We start from the raw sequence: 27370 nt of genomic DNA, 5'->3' as shown, positions 1-27370 counted from the left end.
CCTAATAAGCCAAGTTTTCCTGAATTAATATATTTTCTCTAATTTTTTTCTTATGAAATGATAAAGCTACAGATTTCATTATGTATGAGGTCAATTTTTTTTTATTGGAGTTAAAATTAACGTAGATATATGACCGAACCTAACCAACCCTACCTAACCTAACCTATCTTTATAGGTTAGGTAGCCGAAAAATTTAGGTTAGGTTAGGTTAGGTAGGTTAGGCAGTCGAAAAACAATTAATTCACGAAAACTTGGCTTATTAGGCAAATCGGGCCTTGCATAGTAGGCTGAAAAGTGCGTTCTGGCTACTAGGTACGACATTATATATATATATATATATATATATATATATATATATATATATATATATATAGATATATATATATATATATACATATATATATATATATATATATATATATATATATATATATATATATACATATATATATATATATATATATATATATATATATATATATATATATATATATATATATATATATATATATATATATATATATATATATGTCGTACCTAGTAGCCAGAACTCACTTCTGAGCCTACTATGCAAGGCCCGATTTGCCTAATAAGCCAAGTTTTCATGAATTAATTGCTTTTCGACTACCTAACCTACCTAACCTAACCTAACCTAACTTTTTCGGCTACCTAACCTAACCTAACCTATAGAGATAGGTTAGGTAGGGTTGGTTAGGTTCGGTCGTATATCTACGTTAATTTTAACTTCAATAAAAAAAAATTGACCTCTTACATAATGAAATGGGTTGCTTTATCATTTCATAAGAAAAAAATTAGAGAAAATATATTAATTCATGAAAACTTGGCTTATTAGGCAAATCGGGCCTTGCATTGTAGGCTGAAAAGTGAGTTCTGGCTACTAGGTACGACATATATATATATATATATATATATATATATATATATATATATATATATATATATATATATATATATATATATATATATATATATATATATATATATATATATATATATATATATATATATATATGTCGTACCTAATAGCCAGAATGCACTTCTCAGCCTACTATGCAAGGCTCAATTTGCCTAATAAGCCAAGTTTTCATGAATTAATTGTTTTTCGACTACCTAACCTACCTAACCTAACCTAACTTTTTTGGCGACCTAACCTAACCTAACCTATAGAGATAGGTTAGGTTAGGTTAGGTAAGGTTGGTTAGGTTCGGTCGTATATCTACGTTAATTTTAACTACAATAAAAAAAATTGACCTCATACATAATGAAATGGGTAGCTTTATCATTTCATAAGAAAGAAAATAAAGAAAATATGTTAATTCAGGAAAACTTGGCTTATTAGGCAAATCGGGCCTTGCATAGTAGGCCGAGAAGTGCGTTCTGGCTACTAGGTACGACATATATATATATATATATATATATATATATATATATATATATATATATATATATATATATATATATATATATATATATATATATATATATATATATATATGTCGTACCTAGTAGCCAGAACGCACTTCTCAGCCTACAATTCAGGGCCCGATTTGCCTAATAAGCCAAGTTTTCCTGAATTAATATATTTTCTCAAATTTTTTTCTTATGAAATGATAAAGCTACCCATTTCATTATGTATGAGGTCAATTTTTTTTATTGGAGTTAAAATTAACGTAGATATATGACCGAACCTAACCAACCCTACCTAACCTAACCTAACCTATCTTTATGGGTTAGGTTAGGTTAGGTAGCCGAAAAAGCTAGGTTAGGTTAGGTTAGATAGGTTAGGTAGTTGAAAAACAATTAATTCATGAAAACTTGGCTTATTAGGCAAATCGGGCCTTGCATAGTAGGCTGAGAAGTGCGTTCTGGCTACTAGGTACGACATATATATATATATATATATATATATATATATATATATATATATATATATATATATATATATATATATATATATATATATATAATATTGTGACGTGCTTAGGTAGTGCAGCTAATACCTGGCGGATTACAAAGGCGATCATGCACATTAAATAAAGAAAGCAAAACAAAATAAATAAAACTGGGATGTTTGAGGTGTGAAAGTTGCAGGAGTAAACAAATGGCATAAGCAATTAAACACTTCTTCTTATAATAGCAATCATAACAATAAAATAATTTCTAAGACAATCTTGGCTGAGACTCTTGAAAATAAACTTAATCTTTACTCTACAAATAGAAACAACAGGGTGACTATACACTAGGTACACTTGGCCACTTGTCCACCGTCACGCGTCGTAGCAAGACCACTTCGAGTGAAGGAGGAGATGTGTTGATCCCGAGAGAGCACCAGGAATAATCTGCTGTTTAGGTTGTTACTGTTGTTTTAGATTTAGCTACTCAGAACGAAATGTCCATGTAGCACGAGCTATAGCGAGCCCATAATTGAGTTCAGTATTTTGCGATAATCTTGTTACTGTGATATTTGGGGTACAAATTTTAAATGGAGGTGAGGTTTCCTCCTTTTCCCCTATTTTTTGTTCGCTCATGTTTTAGTTCACTTGTTTTAGTCATGTTTAAATAGCATTATCTTGGTGGCGGATGTAAATGCTCTACATTCACTAGTGTTGAATGTTGCTTTCCGCGCTTTTCTAATCCCTGTAGTCGCTTTGGAATTTGCATCTAATGCAGTTGCTGTCGTTGGAATGTTGATGAGTTTGATGCACAAGGTTTCAGTTGCTTCACATTCCAGTACGTAATGCTATAGTGGCGCCTCTGCATCTGTTCCACAGATATGACACTCTTTAACTGTTGGGTTTATTACCTCCCAGCAGCACTTGTAACCAAGTCTGAGTCTGTGTATGGCTACTGCAATGTCTCTGGATATCATTTTGCCAAACTGGAAAGAGTAGTCGCCAGTGGCCTGTTTGTACCACATCGCAGTGGATCATCCTTCTGCTACTTTGGCTCTGCGGCGACTTTTGATAGTTGGGAATATTTTCCTCTTGATTTGCTCCTTAATCCTTAAAATCTGAGAAAATTGGCTAGGTCACAGGCAGGAGCTTAAATATACCTGCGGGTGACGTCACGTCTGGCGCCAATGTGAGGTGTAACGATGAGCCGGCGAAGTAATGGGCAGTTAGCGAGTGCTGCACAGGTCACTACCGTACACTGGGCGACGGCTCTCGGAGCTGGGTAGGGGGTCCATGATGGAGCTCTCCATATGTCTGGATGGAGGTGGCTGTCTGGTGTTGTCGTAAAGGAGGTAGTGTAGCATAAAGGTGTTGAGGGTGATAGAAAGAGGCAGCTTTCCACTGCTATGCAGGTGAATTACATAACAGCTCCTCCCCGAAGCCTCTTCTTATTGCATTAGATGCTGATGCTGGTAGGAGATTGGAAGCAGGAGGTTCCACTTCATGGACTCGGGAGAGTGCGTCTGCGATTAAGTTGTCCGAGCCTTTGATGTAAAGGATCTTGAGATAATAGTTCTACAGGTACAAAGGCCAACGAAGTAGGCGTTGGTTGGAGAAGTGGGCTTGTTGCAGGAACCGAAGAGGATTATGATGAGAGTAGATGGTGATGGGTTGGTGTCCTTGAAGATAGGGTTCACAATGTTGTAAGCACAGTATGATGACGAGTAGCTCCTTCTCAACTGTACTATAATTACGCTGGTGAGGTTTCAGCTTATAGCTGTAGTAGCTGACTGGCACGACTTCTCCCTCTCGCTGTTGCATCAGGACGCCCCCAAATGCAGGTGCTGCTGGCATCGACATTAAAGATGAAGGATGAAGGGTCTCTTCACTTTTGGCGAGACGAGTACTGAGTAAAGTTTTTAGCTGTTCAAAAGCAATGGTTTGTGAGGTGGTCCATATATAATTTTTCTTAGTAATTAGTATTGATGGTAAGGTTGATGAGAGGTGTGGCCACGGTACTGAAGTTTCGGCAAAAGCGACGATAATAAGATGCTAGGCCTAGGAAATGCATAAGTTGTTTACGTGAAGTAGGCTGAGGATATTGTTGGATAGCTTGCAGATGAAAGTTAAAATTAACGTAGATATACGACCGAACCTAACCAACCTTACCTAACCTAACCTAACCTATCTTTATAGGTTAGGTTAGGTTAGGTCGCCAAAAAAGTTAGGTTAGGTTAGGTAGGTTAGGTAGTCGAAAAACAATTAATTCATGAAAACTTGGCTTATTAGGCAAATTGAGCCTTGCATAGTAGGCTGAGAAGTGCATTCTGGCTATTAGGTACGACATATATATATATATATATATATATATATATATATATATATATATATATATATATATATATATATATATATATATATATATATATATATATATATATATATATGTCGTACCTAGTAGCCAGAACTCACTTCTGAGCCTACTATGCAAGGCCCGATTTGCCTAATAAGCCAAGTTTTCATGAATTAATTGCTTTTCGACTACCTAACCTACCTAACCTAACCTAACCTAACTTTTTCGGCTACCTAACCTAACCTAACCTATAGAGATAGGTTAGGTTAGGTTAGGTAGGGTTGGTTAGGTTCGGTCGTATATCTACGTTAATTTTAACTTCAATAAAAAAAAATTGACCTCTTACATAATGAAATGGGTTGCTTTATCATTTCATAAGAAAAAAATTAGAGAAAATATATTAATTCATGAAAACTTGGCTTATTAGGCAAATCGGGCCTTGCATTGTAGGCTGAAAAGTGAGTTCTGGCTACTAGGTACGACATATATATATATATATATATATATATATATATATATATATATATATATATATATATATGTCGTACCTAATAGCCAGAACGCACTTCTCAGCCTACTATTCAAGGCCCGATTTGCCTAATAAGCCAAGTTTTCATGAATTAATGTTTTTTCGTCTACCTAACCTACCTAACCTAACCTAACCTAGCTTTTTTTGGCTACCTAACCTAACCTTACCTATAAATATAGATTAGGTTAGGTTAGGTAGGGTTGGTTAGGTTCGGTCATATATCTACGTTAATTTTAATTCCAATAAAAAAAAATTGACCTCATACATAGAGAAAAGGGTTGCTTTATCATTTCATAAGAAAAAAATTATAGTAAATATATTAATTCATGAAAACTTGGCTTATTAGGCAAATCGGGCCATTGCATAGTAGGCTGAGAAGTGAGTTCTGGCTACTAGGTACGACATATATATATATATATATATATATGTCGTACCTAATAGCCAGAACTGCACTTCTCAGCCTACTATGCAAGGCTCCGATTTGCCTAATAAGCCAAGTTTTCATGAATTAATTGTTTTTTCGTACTACCTAACCTACCTAACCTAACCTAACTTTTTTTGGCTACCTAACCTAACCTTAACCTATATATATAGGTTAGGTTAGGTTAGGTAAGGGTTGGTTAGGTTCGGTCAGTATATCTACGTTAATTTTAACTACAATAAAAAAAATTGACCTCATACATAATGAAATGGGTAGCTTTATCATTTCATAAGAAAGAAAATTATAGTAAATATATTAATTCAGGAAAACTTGGCTTATTAGGCAAATCGGGCCTTGAATAGTAGGCTGAGAAGTGAGTTCTGGCTACTAGGTACGACATATATATATATATATATATATATATATATATATATATATATGTCGTACCTAGTAGCCAGAACGCCCTTCTCAGCCTACTATGCAAGGCCAAATTTGATTAATAAGCCAAGTTTTCCTGAATTAATATATTTTCTCTAATTTTTTTCTTATGAAATGATAAAGCTACCCATTTCATTATGTATGAGGTATATTTTGTTTTATTGGAGTTAAAATTAACCTAGATATATGACCGAACCTAACCAACCCTACCTAACCTAACCTAACCTATCTTTATAGGTTAGGTTAGGTTAGGTAGCCGAAAAAGTTAGGTTAGGTTAGGTTAGGTAGGTTAGGTACTCGAAAAACAATTAATTCATGAAAACTTGGCTTATTAGGCAAATCGGGCCTTGAATAGTAGGCTGATAAGTGTGTTCTGGCTACTAGGTACGACATATATATATATACATATATATTGTGACGTGCTTAGGTAGTGCAGCTAATACCTGGCGGATTACAAAGGCGATCATGCACATTAAATAAAGAAAGCAAAACAAAATAAATAAAACTGGGATGTTTGAGGTGTGAAAGTTGCAGGAGTAAACAAATGGCATAAGCAATTAAACACTTCTTCTTATAATAGCAATCATAACAATAAAATAATTTCTGAGACAATCTTGGCTGAGACTCTTGAAAATAAACTTAATCTTTACTCTACAAATAGAAACAACAGGGTGACTATACACTAGGTACACTTGGCCACTTGTCCACCGTATCGCGTCGTAGCAAGACCACTTCGAGTGAAGGAGGAGATGTGTTGATCCCGAGAGAGCACCAGGAATAATCTGCTGTTTAGGTTGTTACTGTTGTTTTAGATTTATCTACTCAGAACGAAATGTCCATGTTGCACGAGCTATAGCGAGCCCATAATTGAGTTCAGTATTTTGCGATAATCTTGTTACTGTGATATTTGGGGTACAAATTTTAAATGGAGGTGAGGTTTCCTCCTTTTCCCCTATTTTTTGTTCGCTCATGTTTTAGTTCACTTGTTTTAGTCATGTTTAAATAGCATTATCTTGGTGGCGGATGTAAATGCTCTACATTCACTAGTGTTGAATGTTGCTTTCCGCGCTTTTCTAATCCCTGTAGTCGCTTTGGAATTTGCATCTAATGCAGTTGCTGTCGTTGGAATGTTGATGAGTTTGATGCACAAGGTTTCAGTTGCTTCACATTCCAGTACGTAATGCTATAGTGGCGCCTCTGTATCTGTTCCACAGATATGACACTCTTTAACTGTTGGGTTTATTACCTCCCAGCAGCACTTGTAACCAAGTCTGAGTCTGTGTATGGCTACTGCAATGTCTCTGGATATCATTTTGCCAAACTGGAAAGAGTAGTCGCCAGTGGCCTGTTTGTACCACATCGCAGTGGATCATCCTTCTGCTACTTTGGCTCTGCGGCGACTTTTGATAGTTGGGAATATTTTCCTCTTGATTTGCTCCTTAATCCTTAAAATCTGAGAAAATTGGCTAGGTCACAGGCAGGAGCGTAAATATACCTGCGGGTGACGTCACGTCTGGCGCCAATGTGAGGTGTAACGATGAGCCGGCGAAGTAATGGGCAGTTAGCGAGTGCTGCACAGGTCACTACCGTACACTGGGCGTCGGCTCTCGGAGCTGGGTAGGGGGTCCATGATGGAGCTCTCCATATGTCTGGATGGAGGTGGCTGTCTGGTGTTGTCGTAAAGGAGGTAGTGTAGCATAAAGGTGTTGAGGGTGATAGAAAGAGGCAGCTTTCCACTGCTATGCAGGTGAATTACATAACAGCTCCTCCCCGAAGCCTCTTCTTATTGCATTAGATGCTGATGCTGGTAGGAGATTGGAAGCAGGAGGTTCCACTTCATGGACTCGGGAGAGTGCGTCTGCGATTAAGTTGTCCGAGCCTTTAATGTAAAGGATCTTGAGATAATAGTTCTACAGGTACAAAGGCCAACGAAGTAGGCGTTGGTTGGAGAAGTGGGCTTGTTGCAGGAACCGAAGAGGATTATGATGAGAGTAGATGGTGATGGGTTGGTGTCCTTGAAGATAGGGTTCATAATGTTGTAAGCACAGTATGATGACGAGTAGCTCCTTCTCAACTGTACTATAATTACGCTGGTGAGGTTTCAGCTTATAGCTGTAGTAGCTGACTGGCACGACTTCTCCCTCTCGCTGTTGCATCAGGACGCCCCCAAATGCAGGTGCTGCTGGCATCGACATTAAAGATGAAGGATGAAGGGTCTCTTCACTTTTGGCGAGACGAGTACTGAGTAAAGTTTTTAGCTGTTCAAAAGCAATGGTTTGTGAGGTGGTCCATATATAATTTTTCTTAGTAATTAGTATTGATGGTAAGGTTGATGAGAGGTGTGGCCACGGTACTGAAGTTTCGGCAAAAGCGACGATAATAAGATGCTAGGCCTAGGAAATGCATAAGTTGTTTACGTGAAGTAGGCTGAGGATATTGTTGGATAGCTTGCAGATGAACGTCAAGAGGTGCTATGCTTTTACTGCCTATGATATGACCAAGATAGCGCATTGTACCTTTGGCAAACGTGGACGTGCCCAAATTAATGGTGAGGCTGCCTGGAGAAGCTTGTAGAACAAACGTTGTAGCTGGTGTAGATGTTCTTCCCAGGCGTTGTTTCCTACAAAGATGTCATCCAAGTAACCGTAGGTATCGTCAAGGTGTTGGATGACGATGTTGACAGCTCGCTGGAAGGTAGCTGGGGCATTGCGGAGTCAAAAAGGCAGTCGCTCATATCTAAAGAGGCCAAAACGAGTGGTAAAAGCAGAGATGTCCTTTGCACACTCTGTAAGACTGATCTGGTAATAGCCATTTATGAGGTCTATTTAAGACAAGAATTTGGCGTTACCGATAACATCTAGGATGTCGTCGATGCGAGGCATGGGGGGTAGGAATCTTTCACTGTGACTGAGCTCAAATTACGGTAATATGGGCACAGTCTTACCCCTGCCATGTGGCTTGGGCACCAATATACAAGGTGAGGCCCAAAGAGATTCACAAGGTGTGTCTAATCCATTGCTGAGGAGATACTGTACTTCGGCGAACATGGCTTCCCTCTTCTGCGAACTGATGCGGTAGTACGGTTGACGGTTGGGCACCGTTTCGGGAAGTAGCTTGATGTCGTGGTGCACTAAAGTACATTCCTCAGGAGCGTCGTCTAACAAGTCTCTATGAGTAGAGAATAGTTGGATGACAGGAGCACTGTTATTAGAATGCTGTAAGTACTTAGGAAAATCGTTCATAATTTTACAGTTAGTTATCGCAGTCAGGAGAAGCAGGGTATGTATCACTGTGGGTATATGTATCCGTAAAAGTGGATGCAACCAAACTCTAGGAATAGTCAAACGAACCTCTGACTTCAAGGAAAATAAAGAAGTAGTGCAACTGAATATATCTCCGGTGGCTGAGCGGACATAACACTGGACGCGTGATCTCCTCCGGTGATCAAAAAAACTCCGGTGACTGAGCGGACGGTGGAGCCGGTGGCTTAGCGGACAGACAACTGGACGCGTGATCCTTTGGTCCCGGGTTCGATCCCGGGCGCCGGCGAGAAACAATGGGCAGTTTCTTTCACCCTGATACCCCTGTTACCTAGCAGTAAATACCTGGGAGTTAGTCAGCTGTCACGGGCTGCTTCTTGGGGGTGGAGGCCTGGTCGAGGACCGCGCCGCGGGGACACTAAGCCCCGAAATGATCTCAAGATAACCTATCTCTGGTGTACCCTACTAGAATTATAGTTTCCAAGCATGGAGACCTCATCTTCAGAAAGACTTATTTGCTTTGGAGAAAGTTCAAGCACCAGGCGACAAAAATCAGTCCAGAACTATGACGACTCTCATTCCAAGGAACGGTTGAGGGCCCCATAGCTAACAACACTGCAAACCAGACATGCCAGGGCTGATCTCATCAAAGCCTTTAAAATACTGATAAACTTAGAGGATATTGGTCCAGAGAAATTCTTTAGAAGGTCAGATATAACACAAACAATAAGCAACGTTTTCAGCCTCGATGAACCACAATGTAGAATAGAAAACAGGAGATGCTTTCTCACCCACAGGTTTATAAACCTAGGGAACCGCCTACCTACCAAAGCTGTTAAAGCCAAAACACTGATGAATTTCAAAATGCAGCTCGATAAAATAGACAGAACAAATGGGGAGACATTTGAAAAGTCGCCGGCTTCCTGTCCTCGTCGAGGCCACTGTAGAGATATAGTGGCCCTCAGGTAAATTGAGAAAAAAACTCAAGGTTTCTCTACGAAAATATTTTAAGCCAGTGACAAGTAATATCATTAAAATAATAATAATAATAATAATAATAATAATAATAATAATAATATTACTAATAATAATATTAATATTACTAATAATAATATTAATACTAATATTAATTATATTAATAACATTATAATAATAATAATAATAATAATAATAATAATAATGATGCACAAAGTCCTGAACTCAAGTCTGTCTTGAGTTCTGAACTCATGACGAGTTCCAGTAGGAACAAGAGGGCCGAGTCGGTAGAGACTGTGATTTATCTGTAATAACCAGCGAGATTTTGGTGAATGGACCGCTGTACCCCGGGATAGTCCAGTTGAGTTACGAGACCGAACTGATATCCGTCAGTTAAGGCTTGTTATAGTTAAAGCCTGTGTGGAAGCCAACCATTGCGTTGCAGGAGACCCCTGCTAGTGTGTTGCTGAAGACCCCTGCCAGTGTGTTGCTGGAGACCCCTGTCAGCGTGTTGCTGGAGACCCCTGCCAATGTGTTGCTGGAGACCCCTGCCAGTGTGTTGCTGGAGACCCCTGCCAATGTGTTGCAGGAGACCCCTGCCAGTGTGTTGCTGGAGACCCCTGCCAGTGTGTTGCTGGAGACCCCTGTCAGCGTGTTGCTGGAGACCCCTGCCAATGTGTTGCTGGAGACCCCTGCCAGTGTGTTGCTGGAGACCCCTGCCAATGTGTTGCTGGAGACCACTGCCAGTGTGTTGCTGGAGACCCCTGCCAGTGTGTTGCAGGAGACCCCTGCCAGTGTGTTGCTGGAGACCCCTGCCAATGTGTTGCTGGAGACCCCTGCCAGTGTGTTGCTGGAGACCCCTGCCAGTGTGTTGCAGGAGACCCCTGCCAGTGTGTTGCTGGAGACCCCTGTCAGTGTGTTGCTGGAGACCTCTGCCAGTATGTTGCTGGAGACCCCTGCCAGTGTGTTGCAGGAGACCCCTGCCAGTGTGTTGCTGGAGACCCCTGCCAGTGTGTTGCTGGAGACCCCTGCCAGTGTGTTGCTGGAGACCCCTGCCAGCGTGTTGCAGGAGACCCCTGTCAGCGTGTTGCTGGAGACCCCTGCCAGTGTGTTGCGGGAGACCCCTGCCAGTGTGTTGCTGGAGACCCCTGTCAGTGTGTTGCTGGAGACCTCTGCCAGTGTGTTGCTGGAGACCCCTGCCAGTGTGTTGCAGGAGACCCCTGCCAGTGTGTTGCAGGAGACCCCTGCCAATGTGTTGCTGGAGACCCCTGCCAGTGTGTTGCAGGAGACCCCTGCCAGTGTGTTGCTGGAGACCCCTGCCAGTGTGTTGCTGGAGACCCCTGTCAGAGTGTTGCTGGAGACCCTTGTCAGTGTGTTGCTGGAGACCTCTGCCAGTGTGTTGCTGGAGACCCCTGCCTGTGTGTTGCTGGAGACCCCTGTCAGCGTGTTGCTGGAGACCCCTGCCAATGTGTTGCTGGAGACCCCTGCCAGTGTGTTGCTGGAGACCCCTGCCAGCGTGTTGCTGGAGACCCCTGCCAGTGTGTTGCAGGAGACCCCTGCCAGTGTGTTGCTGGAGACCCCTGCCAGTGTGTTGCTGGAGACCCCTGTCAGAGTGTTGCTGGAGACCCCTGCCAGTGTGTTGCAGGAGACCCCTGCTAGTGTGTTGCTGGAGACCCCTGCCAGTGTGTTGCTGGAGACCCCTGCCAGTGTGTTGCTGGAGACCCCTGCCAGTGTGTTGCTGGAGACCCCTGCCAGAGTGTTGCTGGAGACCCCTGCCAGTGTGTTGCTGGAGACCTCTGTCAGCGTGTTGCTGGAGACCCCTGCCAGTGTGTTGCTGGAGACCCCTGCCAGTGTGTTGCTGGAGACCCCTGCCAGTGTGTTGCTGGAGACCCCTGCCAGTGTGTTGCTGGAGACCCCTGCCAGTGTGTTGCTGGAGACCTCTGCCAGTGTGTTGCTGGAGACCCCTGCCAGTGTGTTGCTGGATACCCCTGCCAGCGTGTTGCAGGAGACCCCTGCTAGTGTGTTGCTGGAGACCCCTGTCAGCGTGTTGCTGGAGACCCCTGCCAGTGTGTTGCAGGAGACCCCTGCTAGTGTGTTGCTGGAGACCCCTGCCAGTGTGTTGCTGGAGACCCCTGCTAGTGTGTTGCAGGAGACCCCTGCTAGTGTGTTGCTGGAGACCCCTGCCAGTGTGTTGCTTGAGACCCCTGCCAGTGTGTTGCTGGAGACCCCTGTCAGCGTGTTGCTGGAGACCCCTGCCAGTGTGTTGCTGGAGACCCCTGTCAGCGTGTTGCTGGAGACCCCTGCCAGTGTGTTGCTGGAGACCCCTGCCAGTGTGTTCCTGGAGACCCCTGCCAGCGTGTTGCTGGAGACCCCAGCCAGCGTGTTGCTGGAGACCTCGGCCAGCGTGTTGCTGGAGACCCCTGCCAGTGTGTTGCTGGAGACCCCTGCCAGTGTGTTGCTGGAGACCCCTGCCAGCGTGTTGCTGGAGACCCCTGCCAGTGTGTTGCTGGAGACCCCTGCCAGCGTGTTGCAGGAGACCCCTGCCAGTGTGTTGCTGGAGACCCCTGCCAGTGTGTTGCTGGAGACCCCTGCCAGTGTGTTGCTGGAGACCCCTGCCAGTGTGTTGCTGGAGACCCCTGCCAGTGTGTTGCTGGAGACCCCTGCCAGCGTGTTGCTGGAGACCTCGGCCAGCGTGTTGCTGGAGACCCCTGCCAGCGTGTTGCTGGAGACCCCTGCCAGTGTGTTGCTGGAGACCCCTGTCAGCGTGTTGCTGGAGACCCCTGCCAGTGTGTTGCTGGAGACCCCTGCCAGTGTGTTGCTGGAGACCCCTGCCAGCGTGATGCTGGAGCCACCCTGCCAGCGTGTTGCTGGAGACCCCTGCCAGTGTGTTGCTGGAGACCCCTGCTAGTGTGTTGCTGGAGACCCCTGTCAGCGTGTTGCTGGAGACCCCTGCCAGTGTGTTGCAGGAGACCCCTGCTAGTGTGTTGCTGGAGACCCCTGTCAGCGTGTTGCTGGAGACCCCTGCCAGTGTGTTGCAGGAGACCCCTGCTAGTGTGTTGCTGGAGACCCCTGCCAGTGTGTTGCTGGAGACCCCTGCCAGTGTGTTGCTGGAGACCCCTGCCAGTGTGTTGCTGGAGACCCCTGCCAGCGTGTTGCTGGAGACCTCGGCCAGTGTGTTGCTGGAGACCACTGCCAGTGTGTTGCTGGAGACCCCTGCCAGTGTGTTGCAGGAGACCCCTGCCAGTGTGTTGCTGGAGACCCCTGCCAATGTGTTGCTGGAGACCCCTGCCAGTGTGTTGCTGGAGACCCCTGCCAGTGTGTTGCAGGAGACCCCTGCCAGTGTGTTGCTGGAGACCCCTGTCAGTGTGTTGCTGGAGACCTCTGCCAGTATGTTGCTGGAGACCCCTGCCAGTGTGTTGCAGGAGACCCCTGCCAGTGTGTTGCTGGAGACCCCTGCCAGTGTGTTGCTGGAGACCCCTGCCAGTGTGTTGCTGGAGACCCCTGCCAGCGTGTTGCAGGAGACCCCTGTCAGCGTGTTGCTGGAGACCCCTGCCAGTGTGTTGCGGGAGACCCCTGCCAGTGTGTTGCTGGAGACCCCTGTCAGTGTGTTGCTGGAGACCTCTGCCAGTGTGTTGCTGGAGACCCCTGCCAGTGTGTTGCAGGAGACCCCTGCCAGTGTGTTGCAGGAGACCCCTGCCAATGTGTTGCTGGAGACCCCTGCCAGTGTGTTGCAGGAGACCCCTGCCAGTGTGTTGCTGGAGACCCCTGCCAGTGTGTTGCTGGAGACCCCTGTCAGAGTGTTGCTGGAGACCCCTGTCAGTGTGTTGCTGGAGACCTCTGCCAGTGTGTTGCTGGAGACCCCTGCCTGTGTGTTGCTGGAGACCCCTGTCAGCGTGTTGCTGGAGACCCCTGCCAATGTGTTGCTGGAGACCCCTGCCAGTGTGTTGCTGGAGACCCCTGCCAGCGTGTTGCTGGAGACCCCTGCCAGTGTGTTGCAGGAGACCCCTGCCAGTGTGTTGCTGGAGACCCCTGCCAGTGTGTTGCTGGAGACCCCTGTCAGAGTGTTGCTGGAGACCCCTGCCAGTGTGTTGCAGGAGACCCCTGCTAGTGTGTTGCTGGAGACCCCTGCCAGTGTGTTGCTGGAGACCCCTGCCAGTGTGTTGCTGGAGACCCCTGCCAGTGTGTTGCTGGAGACCCCTGCCAGAGTGTTGCTGGAGACCCCTGCCAGTGTGTTGCTGGAGACCTCTGTCAGCGTGTTGCTGGAGACCCCTGCCAGTGTGTTGCTGGAGACCCCTGCCAGTGTGTTGCTGGAGACCCCTGCCAGTGTGTTGCTGGAGACCCCTGCCAGTGTGTTGCTGGAGACCCCTGCCAGTGTGTTGCTGGAGACCTCTGCCAGTGTGTTGCTGGAGACCCCTGCCAGTGTGTTGCTGGAGACCCCTGCCAGCGTGTTGCAGGAGACCCCTGCTAGTGTGTTGCTGGAGACCCCTGTCAGCGTGTTGCTGGAGACCCCTGCCAGTGTGTTGCAGGAGACCCCTGCTAGTGTGTTGCTGGAGACCCCTGCCAGTGTGTTGCTGGAGACCCCTGCTAGTGTGTTGCAGGAGACCCCTGCTAGTGTGTTGCTGGAGACCCCTGCCAGTGTGTTGCTTGAGACCCCTGCCAGTGTGTTGCTGGAGACCCCTGTCAGCGTGTTGCTGGAGACCCCTGCCAGTGTGTTGCTGGAGACCCCTGTCAGCGTGTTGCTGGAGACCCCTGCCAGTGTGTTGCTGGAGACCCCTGCCAGTGTGTTCCTGGAGACCCCTGCCAGCGTGTTGCTGGAGACCCCTGCAAGCGTGTTGCTGGAGACCTCGGCCAGCGTGTTGCTGGAGACCCCTGCCAGTGTGTTGCTGGAGACCCCTGCCAGTGTGTTGCTGGAGACCCCTGCCAGCGTGTTGCTGGAGACCCCTGCCAGTGTGTTGCTGGAGACCCCTGTCAGCGTGTTGCAGGAGACCCCTGCCAGTGTGTTGCTGGAGACCCCTGCCAGTGTGTTGCTGGAGACCCCTGCCAGTGTGTTGCTGGAGACCCCTGCCAGTGTGTTGCTGGAGACCCCTGCCAGTGTGTTGCTGGAGACCCCTGCCAGCGTGTTGCTGGAGACCTCGGCCAGTGTGTTGCTGGAGACCACTGCCAGTGTGTTGCTGGAGACCCCTGCCAGTGTGTTGCAGGAGACCCCTGCCAGTGTGTTGCTGGAGACCCCTGCCAATGTGTTGCTGGAGACCCCTGCCAGTGTGTTGCTGGAGACCCCTGCCAGTGTGTTGCAGGAGACCCCTGCCAGTGTGTTGCTGGAGACCCCTGTCAGTGTGTTGCTGGAGACCTCTGCCAGTATGTTGCTGGAGACCCCTGCCAGTGTGTTGCAGGAGACCCCTGCCAGTGTGTTGCTGGAGACCCCTGCCAGTGTGTTGCTGGAGACCCCTGCCAGTGTGTTGCTGGAGACCCCTGCCAGCGTGTTGCAGGAGACCCCTGTCAGCGTGTTGCTGGAGACCCCTGCCAGTGTGTTGCGGGAGACCCCTGCCAGTGTGTTGCTGGAGACCCCTGTCAGTGTGTTGCTGGAGACCTCTGCCAGTGTGTTGCTGGAGACCCCTGCCAGTGTGTTGCAGGAGACCCCTGCCAGTGTGTTGCAGGAGACCCCTGCCAATGTGTTGCTGGAGACCCCTGCCAGTGTGTTGCAGGAGACCCCTGCCAGTGTGTTGCTGGAGACCCCTGCCAGTGTGTTGCTGGAGACCCCTGTCAGAGTGTTGCTGGAGACCTCTGCCAGTGTGTTGCTGGAGACCCCTGCCTGTGTGTTGCTGGAGACCCCTGTCAGCGTGTTGCTGGAGACCCCTGCCAATGTGTTGCTGGAGACCCCTGCCAGTGTGTTGCTGGAGACCCCTGCCAGCGTGTTGCTGGAGACCCCTGCCAGTGTGTTGCAGGAGACCCCTGCCAGTGTGTTGCTGGAGACCCCTGCCAGTGTGTTGCTGGAGACCCCTGTCAGAGTGTTGCTGGAGACCCCTGCCAGTGTGTTGCAGGAGACCCCTGCTAGTGTGTTGCTGGAGACCCCTGCCAGTGTGTTGCTGGAGACCCCTGCCAGTGTGTTGCTGGAGACCCCTGCCAGTGTGTTGCTGGAGACCCCTGCCAGAGTGTTGCTGGAGACCCCTGCCAGTGTGTTGCTGGAGACCTCTGTCAGCGTGTTGCTGGAGACCCCTGCCAGTGTGTTGCTGGAGACCCCTGCCAGTGTGTTGCTGGAGACCCCTGCCAGTGTGTTGCTGGAGACCCCTGCCAGTGTGTTGCTGGAGACCCCTGCCAGTGTGTTGCTGGAGACCTCTGCCAGTGTGTTGCTGGAGACCCCTGCCAGTGTGTTGCTGGAGACCCCTGCCAGCGTGTTGCAGGAGACCCCTGCTAGTGTGTTGCTGGAGACCCCTGTCAGCGTGTTGCTGGAGACCCCTGCCAGTGTGTTGCAGGAGACCCCTGCTAGTGTGTTGCTGGAGACCCCTGCCAGTGTGTTGCTGGAGACCCCTGCTAGTGTGTTGCAGGAGACCCCTGCTAGTGTGTTGCTGGAGACCCCTGCCAGTGTGTTGCTTGAGACCCCTGCCAGTGTGTTGCTGGAGACCCCTGTCAGCGTGTTGCTGGAGACCCCTGCCAGTGTGTTGCTGGAGACCCCTGTCAGCGTGTTGCTGGAGACCCCTGCCAGTGTGTTGCTGGAGACCCCTGCCAGTGTGTTCCTGGAGACCCCTGCCAGCGTGTTGCTGGAGACCCCTGCCAGCGTGTTGCTGGAGACCTCGGCCAGCGTGTTGCTGGAGACCCCTGCCAGTGTGTTGCTGGAGACCCCTGCCAGTGTGTTGCTGGAGACCCCTGCCAGCGTGTTGCTGGAGACCCCTGCCAGTGTGTTGCTGGAGACCCCTGCCAGCGTGTTGCAGGAGACCCCTGCCAGTGTGTTGCTGGAGACCCCTGCCAGTGTGTTGCTGGAGACCCCTGCCAGTGTGTTGCTGGAGACCCCTGCCAGTGTGTTGCTGGAGACCCCTGCCAGTGTGTTGCTGGAGACCCCTGCCAGCGTGTTGCTGGAGACCTCGGCCAGCGTGTTGCTGGAGACCCCTGCCAGCGTGTTGCTGGAGACCCCTGCCAGTGTGTTGCTGGAGACCCCTGTCAGCGTGTTGCTGGAGACCCCTGCCAGTGTGTTGCTGGAGACCCCTGCCAGTGTGTTGCTGGAGACCCCTGCCAGCGTGATGCTGGAGCCACCCTGCCAGCGTGTTGCTGGAGACCGTGTTGCTGGAGACCCCTGCCAGCGTGTTGCTGGAGCCACCCTGCCAGCGTGTTGCTGGAGACCCCTGCCAGCGTGTTGCTGGAGACCCCTGCCAGCGTGTTGCTGGAGACCCCTGCCAGCGTGTTGCTGGAGACCCCTGCCAGCGTGTTGCTGAAGACCCCTGCCAGCGTGTTGCTGGAGACCTCGCCCAGCGTGTTGCTGGAGACCCCTTCCAGCGTGTTGCTGGAGCCACCCTGCCAGCGTGTTGCTGGAGACCCCTGCTAGCGTGTTGCAGGAGACCCCTGCCAGTGTGTTGCTGGAGTCCCCCTGCCAGCGTGTTGCTGGAGACCCCTGCCAGCGTGTTGCTGGAGACCCCTGCCAGGGTGTTGCTGGAGACCCCTGCCAGCGTGTTGCTGGAGACCCCTGCCAGCGTGTTGCTGGAGACCCATGTCAGCGTGTTGCTGGAGACCCCTGCCAGCGTGTTGCTGGAGACCCCTGCCAGCGTGTTGCTGGAGACCCCTGCCAGCGTGTTGCTGGAGACCCCTGCCAGCGTGTTGCTGGAGACCCCTGCCAGGGTGTTGCTGGAGACCCCCTGCCAGCGTGTTGCTGGAGACCCCTGCCAGCGTGTTGCTGAAGACCCCCTGCCAGCGTGTTGCTGGAGACCCCTGCCAGCGTGTTGCTGGAGACCTCGCCCAGCGTGTTGCTGGAGACCCCTGCCAGCGTGTTGCTGGAGCCACCCTGCCAGCGTGTTGCTGGAGACCCCTGCCAGCGTGTTGCTGGAGCCACCCTGCCAGCGTGTTGCTGGAGACCCCTGCCAGCGTGTTGCTGGAGACCCCTGCCAGCGTGTTGCTTGACACCCCTGCCAGGGTGTTGCTGGAGACCCCTACCAGCGTGTTGCTGGAGCCACCCTGCCAGCGTGTTGCTGGAGACCCCTGCCAGCGTGTTGCTGGAGACCCCTTGCCAGCGTGTTGCTGGAGACCCCTGCCAGCGTGTTGCTGGAGACCTCGCCCAGCGTGTTGCTGGAGACCCCTGCCAGCGTGTTGCTGGAGCCACCCTGCCAGCGTGTTGCTGGAGACCGTGTTGCTGGAGACCCCTGCCAGCGTGTTGCTGGAGACCCCTGCCAGCGTGTTGCTGGAGACCCCTGCCAGCGTGTTGCTTGACACCCCTGCCAGGGTGTTGCTGGAGACCCCTGCCAGCGTGTTGCTGGAGCCACCCTGCCAGCGTGTTGCTGGAGACCCCTGCCAGCGTGTTGCTGGAGACCCCTGCCAGTGTGATGCTGGAGACCCCTGCCAGCGTGTTGCTGGAGACCCCTGCCAGCGTGTTGCTGGAGACCCCTGCCAGTGTGATGCTGGAGACCCCTGCCAGCGTGTTGCTGGAGAAAGTATTTACTTTTACCAATACCTTTCGTCCTCTTGACATTAAACTCGCCTTTCGACATACTAACACACTTCGTAGCAATCTAGTTCACACTGCTCCTCCTGCTTCTAATGCTGCTGGTGTCTACTCTATTTCCTGTTCATCTTGTCCTCTCCAATACTTTGGCGAAACTGGCCGTACACTGAATGACAGACTTAAAGAACACAAGAGAAGTGTTAAGTCTGCAGACACAAACAATGCTCTCTTCTGCCATGTGAGGGATTCTAATCATCCCATTGGTTGGTCTTCCTCCAAAATAATCTTTCCTGCCTCTACTCTACACAGACGCCGTCTTGTAGAATCGGCTCTTATACACAATGTACCCAACATGAACTTGAGTCCTGGCTTTGTTGCTGTGGACTCTTCCCTTTCACAGTATATACTCAAATGCTCTAATCTTTCTAACAAACGTGACTTAACATAAGCTTTCCCCCTTCCATTTCTTTCTTTCTTTTTCCTTTTCTTTCTCTCTTCTCCCTTTTTCTGTTTATTGTCTTCTCCTACGCTCCCTTGCTATCCTCTTCTTATTCCTATCACTATCTCCTTCGGTGGTTATAATAGGAGCGGCCTCGTATGGGCCAATAGGCCTTCTGCAGTTCTCATTACTACTATCCCCTACACCTGACTTTCCTCCTCAGCTCTCTCTTGCCTATTTATTGCCTGACCCTACCTCCTCATCACAATCGACTTGAGAATGGTCCAGGACGGACCGAAACGTCGTCGTCCCTTCAACTTCTAGTGTGTGGTCTGGTCAACATAATAATAATAACAATAATAATAATTATTATTATTATTATTATTATTATTATTATTATTATTATTATTATTATTATTATTATTATTATTATTATTATTATTATTATTAAAGTCACTGGTTAAAGATAATTTCGATGATAGACCTTGAGTTTTACATTTTACCAGAATTTACCTGAGGGCCTCTATATCTCTCTAGTGGCCCTCATTCAGACCACTCACACTAGTGGTCTGTGTTCATCTGCTGTCGTTATATATTCTACAGGCTGCTGAAGTGCGCTCTGTTGACATTTGAATAGACCTATAAGCGTAAGCAAAGTGCACGTGAGGCTGTAAGTTTTTATAAGGGAATGGATAGTTTCAAGTGTTGTTGCTTTGAGGAGTGCTGGGTTTTCTTTACTCATTTTGCTAACGAGGAGTGTAGCACACATGTAGTTTAGGGTTCAAATATAATGGAATATCATTATTTTTACATTGCATGTGATGTACAGCTAGTACATGTGATGTACAGCTAGTACATCACATGCAATGGAAGTATTCAGTTTGATGAGATTGGCAACACTTCTACTCCACCAGTTTGCAAACACCTGGCCTTCTGGTGCGTTGGCAACACTTTCCCTCCTAAAACCATCACCAGTCAGTTTATCTCTAAGTAGTACAGGTGATACTGGATCTCTCATGACCTTAATCAGGAAGTTGTACCCAAAACACATCAGATTTGACCTTATACTGCAAATGGTATCGTGGAAGTACCAGAAAATTGGTGTACATTGATGGAGAGAAGATGGGACAGTCTTTAAACTTTCGCTTTACCTTTATCCTTCATTATCCTTCAGGGAATCTGCTTTGATGTTCGACCCTGAAGCGTCCTCGGCCTATTCTAAGCAGTACGTAACGGTGATAATCGCACACGAGCTGGCCCACCAGTGGTTCGGCAACCTGGTCACCCCTGACTGGTGGACCGACCTCTGGCTCAATGAAGGGTTCGCCTCATTCATGGAAAATATTGGCACCAATCACGTGAGTTGAGGCGGGATTAAACCCATTCCTAATGAAAGTCAGAACCTAGATGAAGATTATAGGGATTGGTCAGATTTTAGGAGATTTACCAATTACTGAGAAATTATCAGAACCTCGCAGTTCATGAATGCAGGATTTGTTACTGTATCAGTTCATTGAGATTTATTTTGATTTGTGTAGGAGAGTTAAGTAGGCATCCATCCAGTATTTGACTTAACAAAAATTATGATATCATTATTATTTTTATTATGATGTGCACGTGTGCGTGGTCACCAGATCGATCCCACCTGGAGGATGTGGGAGCAGTTCGTGACGGATTATTTGCAAATGGTGTTGGAGCTGGACAGCCTGGAGTCCTCCCACCCCATCAGCGTCCCCGTTGGCAGACCCGAAGAAATTGACCAGATTTTTGACGACATCTCCTATTCCAAAGGTACATATGCAAAGTGAAATGTTTCAGTTACTCTTTATAACTAAAACAAACATAATTTCTCAATTATTATATACCGTTATTCTGTAATAAATTTGTAAGCTTTACTTGTAAGCATTATCGACATTGTGTTTAAGTGATATAAACATTCTATGTTTAAGTAATAGATATCGACGGTCCATGTTTAAGTGATATACACATTCCATATTTAAGTGCTTGACATCCCCATGTTAAAGTGATATAGACATTCCATGTTTAAGTTATAAAGAATGCAATTTTTGACTGATATAGAAATCTCATAAGAAAACGAGCTAGATATCTCATATTAATTGATACAGACATTCCATGTTCAAGTAATGTAAACGTCAAATGTTTAAATTACATACGCATCCCATGATAAAGATACATATATACATATACATCTCTTCGTGCATCAGAATCACTTTAAACAAATGTTGTTGGACTATAATATAATATGGCAACAGTTGCAACTTTTTAGGGAGCTGACTGATACTTTTTCAGTCATAAGTAAACATTAAGAGATTAATTAATCCAGGTGGTAATAATTACCTCTCACACAGGTTCATCTGTTATTCGCATGATGAACGACTTCCTCACTGAGACCACATTCAGAAAGGGCATCACCAACTACCTCAATGGCCAGTAGGTTGTTGTTGTTGTTGATGCAGTTGTTGTTGTTGTTGATGTTGTTGTTACTGTTGCTGTTGTTGCTCCTGTAGTTGTTATTGCTGTTGTTGCTCCTGTAGTTGTTATTGCTGTTGTTACTGTTGTTATTGCTGTTGTTATTGTTGCTGTTATTCCTGTTGTTGTTGTTGTGGCTGTTGTTGCTGCTGCTTCTCCTGAGAGAAACACTGGCCTCGGGCAGTGTGTATTACACACGACCTATCTTACGATGAAGACTTTCTTAAGACCCGTCTACACTCTAAGAAGTCCGTGAACAACTGAATTATCACCTGCAATATAAACAAATAATATAACCCAAGACACTGTGTATAACCCAGGACAGAGTGTATAACCCAGGACACAGTGTATAACCCAGGACACAGTGTATAACCCAGGACACAGTGTATAACCCAGGACACAGTGCATAACCCAGGACACAGTGTATATCCCAGGACACAGTGTATAACCCAGGACACAGTGTATAACCCAGGACACAGTGTATAACCCAGGACACAGTGTATAACCCAGGACACAGTGTATAACCCAGGACACAGTGTATAACCCAGGACACAGTGTATATCCCAGGACACAGTGTATAACCCAGGACACAGTGTATAACCCAGGACACAGTGTATAACCCAGGACACAGTGTATAACCCAGGACAGAGTGTATAACCCAGGACACAGTGTATAACAGAGGAGACAATGTATAATACAGAACACTGTGTATAACCCATGACACAGTGTATAATCCAGGACATTGTGTATACCCCTGGACACAGTGTATAACCCAGGACACTGTGTATAACCCAGGACACTGTGTATAACCCAGGACACTGTGTATAAAGTGCATAACCCAGGACACTGTGTATAAAGTGCATAACCCAGGACACAGAATATAACCCAGGACACAGTGTAAAACCCAGGAAACAGTGTATAACCCATGACACAGTGTATAATCCAGGACATTGTGTATACCCCTGGACACAGTGTATAACCCAGGACACTGTGTATAACCCAGGACTCAGTGTATAACCCAGGACACAGTGTATAACCCAAGACACAGTGTATAACCCAGGACATAGTGTATACCCCAGGACACAGTGTATAACCCAGGACACAGTGTATAATCCAGAACCCAGTGTATAACCCAGGACAGCATATAACCCCGGATACAGTGTACAGTGTATAACCCAGGACACAGTGTATAACCCAGGACACTGTGTATAACCCAGGACACAGCATATAACCAAGGACACAGTATATAACCCAAGACACAGTGTATAACCCAGGACATAGTGTATACCCCAGGACACAGTGTATAACCCAGGACACAGTGTATAACCCAGGACATAGTGTATACCCCAGGACACAGTGTATAACCCAGGACACTGTGTATAACCCAGGACTCAGTGTATAACCCAGGACACAGTGTATAACCCAAGACACAGTGTATAACCCAGGACATAGTGTATACCCCAGGACACAGTGTATAACCCAGGACACAGTGTATAACCCATGACACAGTGTATAATCCAGGACATTGTGTATACCCCTGGACACAGTGTATAACCCAGGACACTGTGTATAACCCAGGACTCAGTGTATAACCCAGGACACAGTGTATAACCCAAGACACAGTGTATAACCCAGGACATAGTGTATACCCCAGGACACAGTGTATAACCCAGGACACAGTGTATAATCCAGAACCCAGTGTATAACCCAGGACAGCATATAACCCCGGATACAGTGTACAGTGTATAACCCAGGACACAGTGTATAACCCAGGACACTGTGTATAACCCAGGACACAGCATATAACCAAGGACACAGTATATAACCCAAGACACAGTGTATAACCCAGGACATAGTGTATACCCCAGGACACAGTGTATAACCCAGGACACAGTGTATAACCCAGGACATAGTGTATACCCCAGGACACAGTGTATAACCCAGGACACTGTGTATAACCCAGGACTCAGTGTATAACCCAGGACACAGTGTATAACCCAAGACACAGTGTATAACCCAGGACATAGTGTATACCCCAGGACACAGTGTATAACCCAGGACACAGTGTATAATCCAGAACCCAGTGTATAACCCAGGACAGCATATAACCCCGGATACAGTGTACAGTGTATAACCCAGGACACAGTGTATAACCCAGGACACTGTGTATAACCCAGGACACAGCATATAACCAAGGACACAGTGTATAACCCAAGACACAGTGTATAACCCAGGACATAGTGTATACCCCAGGACACAGTGTATAACCCAGGACACAGTGTATAATCCAGAACCCAGTGTATAACCCAGGACAGCATATAACCCCGGATACAGTGTACAGTGTATAACCCAGGACACAGTGTATAACCCAGGACACTGTGTATAACCCAGGACACTGCATATAACCCAGGACACTGTGTATAACCCAAGACACAGTGTATAACCCAGGACACAGTGTATAACCCAGGACACTGTGTATAACCCAGGACACTGTGTATAACCCAGGACAGACACTGTTTATAACCCAGGACACAGTGTATAACCCAGGACACAGCATATAACCCAAGACACAGCATATAACCCAGGACACAGTGTATAACCCAGGACTCAGCATATAACCCAGGACACAGCATATAACCCATGACACCGTGTATAACCCAGGACACAACATAAAACCCAGGACACAGTGGATAACCCAGGACACAGTGCATAACCCTGGACACAGTGTATAACCCAGGACATAGCATATAACCCAGGACATTGTATATAACCCAGGACACAGCATATAACCCAGGACACAGAGTATAACCCAGGACACTGTGTATAACCCAGGACACAGCATATAACCTACGACGCAGCATATAACCCAGGACGCAGTGTATAACCCAGGACACTCTGTATAACCCAGGACACTGTGTATAAACCAGGACATAGCATATAACCCAGGACATTGTATATAACCCAGGACACAGCATATAACCCAGGACACAGAGTATAACCCAGGACACTGTGTATAACCCAGGACACAGCATATAACCTACGACGCAGCATATAACCCAGGACGCAGTGTATAACCCAGGACACTCTGTATAACCCAGGACACTGTGTATAAACCAGGACACAGTGTATAACCACGACACTGTGTATAACCCAGGACACAGTGTATATCCCAGGACACAGTGTATAACCTAGGAAACAGTGTATATCCCTGGACACAGTGTATAACCCAAGACACAGTGTATAACCCAAGACACAGTGTATAACCCAGGACACAGTGTATAACCCAGGACACTGTGTATAACCCAGGACACTGTGTATAACCCAGGACAGACACTGTTTATAACCCAGGACACAGTGTATAACTCAAGACACTGTTTATAACCCAGGACACAGTGTATAACCCAGGACACAGTGTATAACCCAGGACACAGTGTATAACCCAGGACACAGTGTATAACCTAAGACACATTGTAAAACCCAGGAGACAGTGTATAACACAGGACACAGTGTATAACCCTGGACACAGTATAACCCAGGACACAGTATAACCCAGGACACAGTGTATAACCCCGGTCACAGTGTATAACCCAGGACACAGTGTATAACCCAGGACACAGTGTATAACCCAGGACACAGCATATAACCCAGGACACAGCGTATAACCCATGACACTATGTATAACCCATGACACTATGTATAACCAATGACACTATGTATAACCCAGGACACAGCATATAACCTAGGACACAGTGTGTAAACCAGGACACAGCGTATGCCCCAAGACACAGTGTATACCCCAGGACACAGCATATAACCCAGGACACAGTATATAACCCAGCACACAGCATAAAACCCAGGACACAGTACATAACCCAGGACACTGTGTATAACCCAGGAGACAGCAGATATCCCAGGACACAGTGTATAACCCAGAACACAGTGTATAACCTATGACACTGTGTATAACCCAGGACACAGCATATAACCCAGGACACAGTGTATATCCCAGGACACTGTGTATAACCCAGGACACTGTGTATAACCCAGGACACAGTGTATGACCACGACACTGTGTATAACCCAGGACACAGTGTATAACCAAGGTCACTCTGTATAACCCAGGACACAATGTATAACCCAGGACACAGTGTATAATCCAGAACACAGCGTATAACCCAGGATACAGCATATAATCCAGGACACAGTGTATAACCCAGGACACTGTGTATAACCCTGGACAGAGTGTATAATCCAGGACACAGCTTATAACCCACGAGACTGTGTATAACACAGTACACAGTGTATAACCCAGGACACAGTGTATAACCCAGGACACAGTGTATAACTCAGGACACAGTGTATAACCCAGGACACAGTGTATAACCCTGGACACAGTGTATAACCCTGGACACAGTGTATAACCCAGGACACTGTGTATAACCCAGGGCACAGTGTATAACCCTAGACACAGGATATAACCCAGGATACAGTTTATAACCCAGGAGACTGTGTATAACACAGGACACAGTGTATAACCTAGGCCACAGCGTATAACCCAGGACACTGTGTATAACCCAGGACACAGTGTATAACCCTGGACACGGTGTATAACCCAGGACACAGGATATAACCCAGGACACAGTTTATAACCCAGGAATCAGTGTATAACCCAGGACACTGTGTATAACCCAGGACACAGTGTATAACCCAGGAATCAGTGTATAACCCAGGACACTGTGTATAACCCAGGACACAGTTTATAACCCAGGAATCAGTGTATAACCCAGGACACTGTGTATAACCCAGGACACAGCATATAACCCAGGACACAGTGTATAACCCAGGAATCAGTGTATAACCCAGGAAACTGTGTATAACCAGGACACAATGTATAACCCAGGACACAGTGGGTAATACAACTGCCCCTAGGGCAATTCGAATTTACCGAGTTACTGAACTCGGTAATCTATCTATCTATCTGTCACTTCTGTGTTCACCTGTATAACCCAGGACACAGTTTATAACCCAGGAATCAGTGTATAACCCAGGACACTGTGTATAACCCAGGACACAGTTTATAACCCAGGAATCAGTGTATAACCCAGGACACTGTGTATAACCCAGGACACAGCATATAACCCAGGACACAGCATATAACCCAGGACACAGTGTATAACCCAGGAATCAGTGTATAACCCAGGAAACTGTGTATAACCAGGACACAATGTATAACCCAGGACACAGTGGGTAATACAACTGCCCCTAGGGCAATTCGAATTTACCGAGTTACTGAACTCGGTAATCTATCTATCTATCTGTCACTTCTGTGTTCACCTGTCTATGTCCTCCCCGCTCCCCTTCCATTGATTCCCCCCCCCCCTCCCACTTCCTCCTTCTGCTCCACCCCAACCCCCGACACCCTCATCCTGTCCCCCTTCCCCCTCTTCCCTTCCCCCGCCACCGCATTAGTCTTTCGTACTTCTTCATAATAATATAATAGTAAGGAGAAATGAAACATTTAGGAAAATAATTTAACGAAAACGTCTTCGGTCATCTCAACCAATATTTCACATTAAAATTAAAATCTAAATTAGACCTTCCCTGACCAACCTATGTCCATCTTGTACTCCAGATATTTTCCTCTACAACTTTTATCTGAAGCCTCCAACTTTTTACAGAGAGACAGACATTCTTACTTTTAATATAGATATAACTGTTATATCATGATCAACAGTAAGTAAGTAGCTACTGGTTTCACTAGCTACTGGTATGTCATTATCAACCTGTACGTCAGTAGCTACTGGTGTCAAAAGCTACTGGTGTCAATAGCTACTGGTATAGCATTATCAACCAGTACGTCAGTAACTACTGGTGTCAAAAGCTACTGGTGTCAATAGCTACTGGTATAGCA

The 27370-nt window shown here is 47.0% G+C and overlaps 1 protein-coding gene across 2 annotated transcripts in view; it reads left to right on the top strand.

Moving 5' to 3' along the window:
• LOC123765533 (aminopeptidase N) overlaps positions 1-27370 on the top strand; it is a 126719-nt gene that overhangs the window by 52573 nt on the left and 46776 nt on the right. For both annotated transcript variants that reach the window (XR_011230015.1, XM_069333850.1), the window contains exons 8-10: positions 20144-20327; positions 20604-20760; positions 21339-21420. Coding sequence is in view for 1 of the 2 variants with exons in the window: in XM_069333850.1 (XP_069189951.1) it covers positions 20144-20327; positions 20604-20760; positions 21339-21420 (423 nt within the window). In the remaining variant the exon portion in view is untranslated. The remainder of the gene's footprint in view (positions 1-20143; positions 20328-20603; positions 20761-21338; positions 21421-27370) is intronic.

Source organism: Procambarus clarkii, chromosome 30, assembly GCF_040958095.1.
Source record: "Procambarus clarkii isolate CNS0578487 chromosome 30, FALCON_Pclarkii_2.0, whole genome shotgun sequence".
NCBI lineage: Eukaryota > Metazoa > Arthropoda > Malacostraca > Decapoda > Cambaridae > Procambarus > Procambarus clarkii.
This window is presented reverse-complemented; position numbering and strand designations above follow the sequence as displayed.